Here is a 12108-nt window from a genome sequence, read left to right as displayed (position 1 = left end):
TTATTAATTTATTTAAAAAAGGGATTAAATATTTAATAATTAAAAAATAAATAAGTAAGAGAGTTATATTTGTTTAAAACGAATCTTGATACCTAATGATATTTCTACGTGAATTTTTTTTATAATTTCCAGTTTATGTAATCTTACTTACTAAATACTTTTAATAATTTATAAACTCAGCATATCAAAATTGAGAAGTATAAAAAAGAAAAAAAGGAAGCAACTATTAGCAATATGAAATTACTTGTGTATTGATCGCACATTGCTTCGAAGTCGAGAGGAAGAGAACTTTCTTTATTTGTCTCACTTTACATTGCTAGAGATAGATAAATTACGAAGTTGTCGACAAATTAGCCACTCATAAGCCACTACAAATCCTCTTACCTTATAGCTGTTTTAGCTTCTTGCTATGTGAGTAAAAGGACCTCTAAATCGGATGACGATTAGCGTCGACGCGCGAGATTTAAGATCCGCTAAATCTAGCGATTACTCCGACAATCTAAGACTGCTCGCTCGTAGAAAGAGAGAAAGTAAGATGAAGCGTGAAGAAAGGGCAGGCCAGCCGGGAGAATTCAAGTCGAGATTTGCACCCTGGAGTAAGGACAGACACGGAAAAATGGCGAGATCGTTGGATAGTCGGAAGACTCCGCTTGCTTCGATGAGATACACCAGGGATGAAATATGAACGGGGATCCCGTTAACGATGCATCCTTCGGCAAGAAAAGGGGACGGACTCCTTAACGCGAGAGCGTCGGCGGGTTTTTTCGCGCCAGCATTAGACGTTAAAGTGAAGTGAACAGAATATATTTTCTCGAGCTAAAGATCTCTCGGAACTCTATACATATTTAGAAAATACGATTTACAGTCACGCAAAATTGCAGAAAACAATTAACGGTAAATGAGAGATAAATTATATAGACAATAGTTATCCTTTTGTTGCGATAAGCCGCGTAGAATTAGCAAGAGAGAATTAACAAATAATAATTGTTAAGTACATTTATATAAATATTATAAATAATACAATTGGAACAAAGTTTTCTTTCATAAACTACTTTTGTTTCATAACTTTCCAGTGTGAAACCAAGAAAAAACTTGATATTCTTAAAGGATCCCGATGTTGCCTGTCGAAGGAAGGGCCTGCTATCGTTTTTCGCGAATGTTATGCTCATTTGCATTGCGTGACGAGCCCGCTTCCCGTAAGCCTTTACGTGTTACAAAGCTGGTGTGCGTTGCATGTCGTTATTACTTCTTTTCAAGTTCTTTTTTTGCACTTTCAACCCTCTACGCCCTCCTCAGAGACTCTACCTTATCCCGGTAGCTTTTACTCACCGTTCTTCGTCTTTCATACGCTCTTCTCCCCTCGTGTCTTAATGACGAGCGGGCAACGTCGAGCGGGCTTCTCGTCGTTATTGATTAAGTGGCCACGCGAAAATGCGCTCGGATTCTTTAACGACAAAATTTTATTGGCGGCTACCTCGCGACGACAATTTTCTTCTTCTCTCGGCGGTGAAAAACTATGAAGCACGAAATGCCACACCGCATGATCGTGCAACATACAATATTGTAAATGTAAAAAGATTCTTTTGTTACAGAAATTTTAGTTCAACAAAAATTACTTTATTATTTCCATAAACCACAATTTCCCTCATTTTTCTACCCAGGTAAATTATAATTAATTAGAATTCAATGATATAATTACGTATAGAGAGCATCATTTATAAAAAAATATTGTAAATAATATAAATAGAAGTATTAAATGATTAATTAGAGTTTATACTATATATATAGTTTATATTATATATTATGTGAATAACTTCAAGGAAAATATTTCTAAAAGAATGAAGATCATTTTATAAGAAATCGATTCTTCATCTTACACAATTAATTGCTTACTGTCTTACTTACGCAGTTATTCGGTCATAATCATTTCTCATCCTTTTAGCAATATCATCACGTCATTCACATACGGACTCTGTATGTGCGCTATTATACAGGCGCCATTGTTTCATCATTGCGAGCTGCAATTACAAGTTGTCTTTGAGCAAAGATAGCAACAATCGTTCTCTGATATCAGATGTATACCCAATTGAAAGGGAAGGTATTGAGCGAAATGCAAGCGCCAATGGAGAAATCGCCATTGTAGAATGAATCTGTCTTCCATTAGCTGCATACGGAGTGTCTCAAAAATTGTATATATTGCTACGGTAACATTATATACCGATTATTTCTTAACAATTCTTCTTAACAATTTGCCTGAACATTAATTATTAATTATTTTACGTAACATAACTTTGAAAATATTTCTTTAGAAGATACAATACTGTTCAAAATATGAACTATGTGAGATTAAACATAATAAAATATTTATCTTGTATCTTTTAAATTTAAATGATATTTAAATATAAAAGATACAAGAAAAATATTTTATTATGTTGATATTTAAATTTTTAACTGTTTGAATTTAAAGATTTGTTCGTTTAAAAAAAGTTATTTTTAAATTGAAAATCTCATAATTACAAGGGAAAATACAGAAAGATCTGAGACACCCTATATACCTCATACCTCTTGCTCCCTTTCCTGTCAACATATACGAGGTCACGTTCGGACGTAATCACTCCTCCGTCCAGAAATCCAATTAGTCGACCATTAATAAACGATTCGTCCTGACGGAGGAGATAATGGTACCTGCCTCATCACCAGATGCAGTTGCACCTGCAGGTACGCTGCGTCTTGCACCTGTTTTCATTCACGCGGGGATAAATGGCCGATCCCGTGACGATGCTATAAGGAGAACCATTAGTTTCTGGTGATCGCCAATTGAGATCGTCTTTCGAAGAGAATAGCACGATCATGTTCGAGGTTTAGTGTCATCACATTTTAGCTCGTGACACTTCTTTGAGCCAATTGAACAAGTTTCTGGTTTCTGCTCAGATAAGCGCGATTGCTGGCTTAATCTTCGGCTTAATCTTCGTGTATACTACTGAAAAAAAGGGCTGATTAATTTAAATCGCATTATTAGCATGAAAAATTCTAAATTTTATTTTTAATTATTATTAATATTTGTAATACGTTTAATTATTTATTATTAATATTTGTAATGCTTCTTGTACTCATCTGTTTAAAAATAGTATTGCTCTCTACGCTTCCATACTCTTGTATATGCGGGTGAGGAAAATTGATATGATGAAGATAGCAAAAAAGAAGACCCTTGATGATCGTTTTGACTGGCTGGAACGGTCATGAATTGACAGATTATGTTATTCGCGAATAAAGTTTCTTCTAAAGAGTAGTAACTGTGTTTGTTCATTTTATACGCATGCGAAAGTGTCGCAAGAGTGCGTTCGCTTCCGGGAGTGCAACGTTTCACGCGGCAAGTGCAATAGTATTGTATATAACAATAACTTTGATATTTTGCAAATTACATAAATACAATTTCTCGTTAACTCGAGAATAGTCATCAGAGACATTTATGTATCCCAGTGCGCAGCGGCGAAAAAAGTGTAAACTATGACATATTGTTTCTTATGAATATTGTTTAACTATTTTTTACGAATCTTCAAATATGAAATTCTATTGAAAACTCGCAATAAAAACGTTGTATTAATTAAATCCTTTATTTTATTCTTTTAGAAATACTGTCATAACAAGTTTATTAATATGCTTATTCCGTTTAATATAGTTTCTACTTACTTTCATCAAAAAATTATGATTGAATCCATGTCCATATAATGTTTTCAAATACCAATAAATCAGAACTTAATCAATAATACACAATATCAGTAATATGTTGTTAATAAAGATTTTAATTAGGGTGTAAAACATTACACACAGATGATTGTCTATGTAAAAAAATTGGCTAACTATTTTCAAGTTAAAAAATGTAAACACAGTACTTTACACGCATTTTTATTAAAATTTATTATGTTCTGAGGCTTATTTTACATTGACTAATTCTATCTCCTTTAACAACTTTCTCGACGTTGTACGCAAATTAAACAAGATAATTTTAATAGTTGTTTACTAGAAATTACTTCCATCTACGATCGTTAAGCGCCGTCTTAACAATTTTCATTTCTAAACAACTTAGGATCGCTTACACTACACAACCCTTTGCGGATAAGCTCAACATTATTCATTGCAGCCTTTCTATCATTAGATGTTTACGCAAATAATTTATTAGCTTTCTTTGTATATTCACTTATGTATTCGCCAATTTCCGAATAATTGTATTAGCACGTATCTACCTGTAAAGTGAAATTATTTTGGCGAAACACAATGTAACACGGATGTACTTCTAACCCTGGATTAATATGGTAGAAGAGGCACGTACCGCATAATACAAGAGAGCGTAAATTAGAACAACCATCGAGCTGCCAGTGAGTTTCGTCATGTGGCACGGCACGATATTAATTAAAGCATAATGTTAAACAACCGACGTAAACAGCAGAATGTTATGTTCGGCACGAAATCGGGGCAACTCGCGATTGATTTGATTACTTCGATTCCCATTAATTATTTTAGTAGGGTAATACAGTTATTATATATATATTGAGAATATTCCTTTGAAAAGAATTATTGAGCAATAACTAACAATTGCAAGAAGAATTAAATAGTCGAGAATTATTAAGCAGTATGATTAAAAACGTTATTGGAATATATAAAAGATATGATTGTATAATACATATAATTATTCTCCATATTTAATAGACAAATCTGACAGATTTTATTTAAAATTGGAAATTAGCACGTCTAAATATGCCATAATTTAATATATAAGTAGAATATCAGAATATAATTATTATTGTTATTGTATTGAGAAAACGTCTTACTCTAATTTTTAATAAATATTTGTTTGAATATATAGTACTAACTAAATATTTACTAAATGTAAACATATTCATATTTATTTGATGCAAGAACCATTAATTTCATTTAAGTATAATTTTTTTATTAAGTAAATATTTATTTAATATGAATAAATGTTTAATTAGTACTATTTAAAAGAATATTTATTAAAATTTAATACATTCTTTTCAGTGTACGCAAAAATATATTTTGTTAAATGTTTTCAATAATTGACTTAATCAAAAATAATTCAGAATAGATAAAGTCTGTGAAATTATTAAATTTAAATTTTATGATAAAGCTGAAAAGCAGTTTGGTTTTACTTAACTTCATTAAAGCCTTTTGTTGAATTATTTGACGGTTCTACTATGTGTGGGATTGATGTTTTACTGCAGAAACAAACGAGATTCTCGCGGAAGACCATTTACCATACATGTATTATTTCACGGCGAAGCCGGATTAAATAAAATATTATCCGGGGAAAAATTAAACGCGTGTCGGCTGATGTTGAAGCACGACGGGAGATAAGCAGCACAATCCGTGGGGTAAAAAAGTAGGAGTTACATATCCGCAGCACACAATACTGTTGCGAATCTGTCGGATAATCCCGATGGAAAAAAAAGTCACGCCGCACATTTCCATTCAAAGTCGGATTATTCTGAAAATCTAGTACATAGAAATACATATGGCAATTAAAAGCCTCGTCGACTCTCCATACAACAAAATTGATAATAGCAAAATAATAATAATAGTAAAAAGTATAGTAAGTAACTAACAACTTTCACATATTCGGTTACTCTATTTAATCCACGAATTATACACAGCCGAAACACACAATAAATTTTAAACAATAAATTTGTCATTAAGAATTGAAAAAATAAAGTTTAATGTCATTTTAAAATGTAAATTTAGTTATTTTATTTGAAAAAAATATACTTTTTTTTACTTATATAAAGTTTATTTTTTATTTTATTTATTTTAAATTATATATATATTTTTTTAAATATAATGGACAGCTCGATCAGAAAATAATCATGAAAGCTGCTTGTGCGATTTTTGAAATCCGACAGTTACATACGAATTTATTTAATTCTTTTTAATTCCGTGTGATGCGTCTGCTATTTTAGTAATTTAGATATCTAAATTCAATAATTATACTTGACTGTAAAATGAATATAACCCATAAATAAAAGAAGATGCGAAACATGCCAGATGCGCTTGGTCAGGTTTTTAAGCTAATTAAATGAAACTGCACGAAGCAGTAATGATCCAAGCATGGCCTGACAAAAGCCCAGTACGATAATTCATTTTACGTATTGGCTGATGCTAATTGTAAATCCCAAGTTTCTCACACGTGGCGAGTTAATTATTGAGTGCACGGATATACACAACGGTGTTTCGCGGTTAAATATCCTTACTATTTCGTATATCAAATATTACGTTAAGTACATGTCTTGACAAAGATAGAAGTAATACAATATAAATGTAAATGTAGAAAAAAAACAAATTTATCATTTGATATATATTAGTATCAGATCGTCGCAATTATAAAAAGAACCTAAGCAAAACTCTTCATAAAAAAGAAAACAAATTTTATAATACTTTTACGTCATAAAATTGCCCTTAAAAGTATAGATTATATTATGATTGCGAAGTATAATAAAAACTTAGTTTTACGATGTAGACTTTTAATGCATCGAAGACACATCTCAAATTAGACGACTCACATCGTTTTTCCAAGCACCAAAGATATCATGGTCGAACTCGTCGAAAGTTTCATTCCATGCTGGAAGCTACACCAGCTCGTCACAGCAAAGTTATTCGCGCAAGATTCCAGCTTCTACGCGGAATTTAATCTCATTGAAAACCTCGCTCGGCACGAAACGAGCGAATGAAACGCCGGCGTTGAGAAATCTGGTCGGGCCACGTGGCGCACCAGAAAGATATCACCAAAAATCGCTTCCAGCTTCGCGGACTCCTACGCCGGAAATTAAAGATTCAACGAGCCGAGGGTAATTTTGGGGACGAGGAACAAGGACTGCGCGTAGCGGATGGGTAGCGGGAGAGGATTGAAAATGGAAATCGATGCTGGATTCTGTCTGGAAAGAAGTACACGATAAAGGAAGAAGGGTTACATTCGACGTCGTTAAGTCGTATTCGAGAGAAAACTTGAATTCTGGTAGGACAACTATTGATAGTAAAACGAAAAATCCGCTTACTTTCGTGAAGATTATACTTTGAGGAAGAATTTATTCCGGTCGTTATAAACGATCTAGATCTATCGTCGCTTCACGAACTCTTCGATTAAAATAAATTTCTTAAATGAAAATTTCATAAGTTTTAATCGATTTATTTTTTCACGATGTTATAATGTTTTAATATTAGTGTACATAAGTACACTAATATTTTGTTAATTATAAATAAGATTATTGGAAAAGATAATTTTTACTTATAATCTTTCTTTTGACTTAACAGCACATAATTTTTTCTGTTTATTATCTTTTAAAATAAAATTATATAAAAAAAGATTAAAAATAATAAAAACTCGAAAATATCAAAAAAAGAAGATATAAGCTCGATATGCAAAACAATAAACAAAATGTAAGATTAATGGCTAAATAAACGAGCAAAATTTAAAATGTTTAACAACAAGATGATTTATCCATAAAAGTTCAAAACAATTATTGTAATAATCGCAAACAAATATATAGTAATTGCTAGATGTTTCCTACTCACGAAGTCTTTTTCATTTAAATAAATAATAAGTTAAAACATTAAAAATATATCAAAATGTAATTAAATAATAATAGTGTGAACGTAATTAAACGTAATAGGGATCGATGATAATAATTATTAAGTAATAAAATTTAATAAAAAGTTGTTTGACCATATCTAAAGCTAAACACACATATATCAGGAATTAGAAAATACAAAAATATATAAAAGTATCAACAAACATCTTTTTACGTCATTGTGTTAAAAAATAGAGAGAGAAAGAGAGAGAGAGAGAGAGAGAGAGAGAGAGAGAGAGAGAGATGGAAAATTATTTTACAAATTTTAAATAATTTTGTGTTTTCAAGCGAGAATATGTTTAGTTGGTAAAGTAAAAAATCCAAAATAGTTGTTTAAAAGACATTTTTTAATAATATTCTAAAGTAATGGTAGATAAGAGTCAAAACGCAGTTAACGGTTTGCACGTTACTCCATATTAAACGTTTAATTAAAATTCATGGGTACAAATTAATTCCGTGAAAGGCAAACGTTTTTACTCAGCTTCGAGCTATCCTCAGCGCCTGAATATTGAAAAAACAGACAATTTATTAATGTTTTAACTTTTCATTTGTTTAACTGAAGAAGATTGGATGCGAAACATCCTGTGATTATTATTTATTTGTTTGCAATTATTATTCGTTTTGTATTTTTATGAATAAAACCACTCTTTATTGTTAATAATTTTAAATTTCACTTATATATTTTCCTATCGACTTTACATTCTATTTACTAAAAACTCGAAATAATATATCTAAATTCAAACAAAAATCAACTTATAATGACGCTGAAACATTAAAAAATCAGACAAAAATGATTTCTTATAATATAATTATTATTTGATTGAATTATAATAGATGTAAAAGATTTAATAACTAATCAAATATTATATTAAGTTCACGTTGAAATAAAAAAACTATTTTTGTGTAAAAATTTAAATTGTATGCGTGAATTGAATTGAATTTGAAAACATGCTAATCAACATGCTCAATTTGCAGGAGGAGTGCGCATCGATGATGCAAGATCTCAGCGACAAGATCAACAATAAGCATCACGAGGTACGCACGCATCCGCTACTCTCGATCTTCAAAATGGCCGAGGTTGAGGTGAAGATGCCGTACAGCAACGAAGCGGCGATCTCTAGGTCGTCATCAGTGCTCCTTGTTGTTTTGTTTGCAATCAACTTCTTTGGATCGACTTGCCTTTTTGGTTCGTGACAGGGACATCAAGATATCACTAAGAATCTGTATCGAGTATCTTCCTTGCGGAGGATCGCCACATGTCGCGTTCACGTGGTAGCGGCGGTTCCAACAACAGGTTCCACCCTGATGAGAGAGAACTCGTGGCCTTGAAGGGCGCAGATCCACGAAGGGAAGAAATCTCCGCCTACCCCTCGATCGCCGTGCGGATCGCCGTGCAGGGATCGATCGGCGGATCCGCACAGATTCCCACACATTCCCGCCGATCGCGGATCGCTCACCGCGCCGTTGAAAATATTATTAAATATATATTGATATTTAATGATATTTTTGTTACATACTACATCTCGACAGGGCGTCCTCAAACCTTATTCTTAATTCTTCGACCGTCATATAATTCCGGGTCTTGAAACGTGCAATGATTACCACAATTAACATTAAATCAATACTGTATAATAAACAAAATTATTTTTCTTTTCAGACAAAATTCTAAAGAAGAATATGCTCTTATTTTTACATGTTACTATGTTTTCTATGTACATATATTTTTCTTTATTTTAACATTTTATTTTATCATTTACTTTTTATAGCAAATTACAAAAGTTATTAAGGCACCAATAAAAATTGTGACATGTGTTTAAACTGCATTAAAATTGCTTATTTTAAGATTATCCAGATTTTATTTTTCAAACACACACACACACACAAATATATTAGAGAAAATAGCGAGTTTACATATACTTTTACACACAAAATATTCATTGCATGTTCAACAGTTTAAAAGCATTTACTGTGGATGTTAATGTATATCACGAACGCGATAAGTATGCCTGACTGAAGTATACTGCATTATACTATAATAATACTGTAATAACACCTACTACAAAATAGTGCTATTGCGCTACGCAGTACTCGAAGGATTAATGACAGATGATCGATGATGCCCTGGACGATCGACACCGCTTTGAGGTCGAGTTTGATGAGTTTTAGAAACGAGATTGACACGGAATACATTTGTCAAATGCGCGAAATCAAGTAGAAATCATTGGACAATTGTGTTTTCATTTTTCACAATAATTTCGCCGTCAAAAGTATTTTAGGATGAGACTATGCGCGATCGATATGCAACCGACGTAACTTGGACACGAGTTGCATTGCGAGTTAATCATTAACAATCGTACGCGGTACTAATGATATGACTATTTGATTACAAGATGATTTACGGGCGAGTGATTGATGGAGAATAATATTAATGACATATAAAAATTGAGAAATGTTAAAAAATAAGAGAAATCAAGATTTTTGCGTTCTGTAATGAGATTAAATATATACATATATAAATTATATATATATTATTCTATATATAATGTATATATACATATAAAATAAATTTTCAATGTCCAATCTTGATTGGCAGACAAGATTACAATCATTACTTAGAAAAGCGGATGATTAACGCAAAGTCCATAAATAGATAGAAACATTTTGTTGCAAATTGTTGAATAAAATTATTACATATGTATATACACTCGAAGTATTTTATTTTTAAACGTTGAAACTCTTCGCACAATTATATTATCATTAATATTATATTATAATGTTAATCCGGATGGAAAATAAATTAATAATTCGAATTAATTCGCGCTTTTGACGCGATAAAGCGGCAATCTTGACAAATTAATCGAAAAAAAAATAAAAGTAAAGCCGCACGTTTTTGAAGTTGGTCTCAAGAGGCATCCCACAAAATTGAAATAAAAATATAAAATCGATCATAACAGATCATGATAGAAAGGCAAAATGCGGTGGGCGCGATTCGCGATCGTTCGAGACGAGAGTATGACACGTGTATAATAAATCGATCGTAACGCGAGAGGCAGTCTGTATAAATGGCTAAGCACTAATCTACTGTATAATTAATGGCCAAGCAACACAAACTTCCTCCCATACTGGACCATTAGGTGTTTGTTAAAGTTGAAATCTAAACCTGAAGCACATACGTCTATACGATGTGTCGCGAGAGACTCGAGTGTATAGATAAATGTAGATTGTTAATAGCGATGTAAACAGAAGAAAAGGTGTGTAATAGAGGTAGCCTGGAAATGCGGTCGAGCGAAAAAGTCGATCGTGGTTCGCTCGTTTTCAAGTTTCAAATCGCACCGATGTATACGAAGTATCCCGAGTCGATCTCGACAAATGGTCCCCGAATTCTTTTCTTTCCCTTTGTCATTTTTTTCCTCACTTTTAAATCGCATACATTCAAATTGTAAATATCCAATTATCTTAGAAGTGTACGGGGTGCCTTAGAAAATCTAAGTCCTAAAGAGGCAAGAGACGTCCAATCAAATTTTTGCTAAATAAAAAGATGGCCTCAGAACTTGCTAGATAATATCGCCTTAATATCACACATATAGATTTAGAGAAGCCAATACAAATCCGACAATCGAATTTTCAACTCATTATACAGGAAGTATATCATTAATCAAACATAGAGACACGAGATAATTCTTTTAGACATGAAATAACCTTTTTTATTTATATTTACAAAAAAAAAGAAGCAATATGTCTTCTTGTTAGACATTAATTGCTTACAGTGTAAATGTACTTTCGCTCTCCTCGATAGTTTCTTTTATATATTTGTGTCATCGATTAGTTTTATTAGCCGATGGCGCCGATAATGGCAGCGCATATCAATGCGAAACGGCGCGGCACCTCGCATCGCGTCCGTAATTATGGCGCGCAATGTCAATAGTTCGTGACTGTGGGAGGCACCCTGTATAAACGGTCGATTTGTCAGCCCGAACGACGAGAGGGGGATACGAAGCGGAAAACTTGTAAACGGCGACCGAGCGCTTGACATTTACAAATTATTCAGAAATTCACGAGCTGGAATTATTCAGCAGCCGGAGAAGTCCTCCCGCTGGCTCGATCATAATCTCGATACCGGCGATTAATAACCCTCGGGATTCCTATAATTATCCCTCGCTGCTACAGACTCGTCACTACTACACCCATCTCTTTTAAAGATGATCAGTTTAGTGTTTAAGGATCAAAGACAATCTTATTTTCAGCATCGAATCTCGATAATATTACGTCATTTGTTTTAAACGGAAATGTCTTAATTACGTTCTAATAAAATTCCAAATACATTGAAATTTAATTATCATGAACGGCAAATGTAGAATAGCTGAATAGAAAACTTAATGCAAAAATGTCAACCATAATTTAATTCTTTCTTTCTTGATTACTTTTCAATGCAATATCAGCATAGTTACATCTATGTGTGTATATATATATA

The 12108-nt window shown here is 32.5% G+C and overlaps 1 protein-coding gene across 1 annotated transcript in view; it reads left to right on the top strand.

The window, feature by feature from the left end:
- Positions 1-8831, top strand: part of LOC108754918 — a 58938-nt gene extending 50107 nt beyond the window's left edge. Inside the window, exon 13 of the mRNA XM_018497585.1 lies at positions 8613-8831. Within this exon, the coding sequence (XP_018353087.1) occupies positions 8613-8831 (219 nt within the window). The remainder of the gene's footprint in view (positions 1-8612) is intronic.
- The last annotated feature ends 3277 nt before the right edge of the window (positions 8832-12108 follow it).

Source organism: Trachymyrmex septentrionalis, unplaced genomic scaffold (genome assembly GCF_001594115.1).
Source record: "Trachymyrmex septentrionalis isolate Tsep2-gDNA-1 unplaced genomic scaffold, Tsep1.0 scaffold83, whole genome shotgun sequence".
Taxonomy (NCBI): Eukaryota; Metazoa; Arthropoda; class Insecta; order Hymenoptera; family Formicidae; genus Trachymyrmex; species Trachymyrmex septentrionalis.
This window is presented reverse-complemented; position numbering and strand designations above follow the sequence as displayed.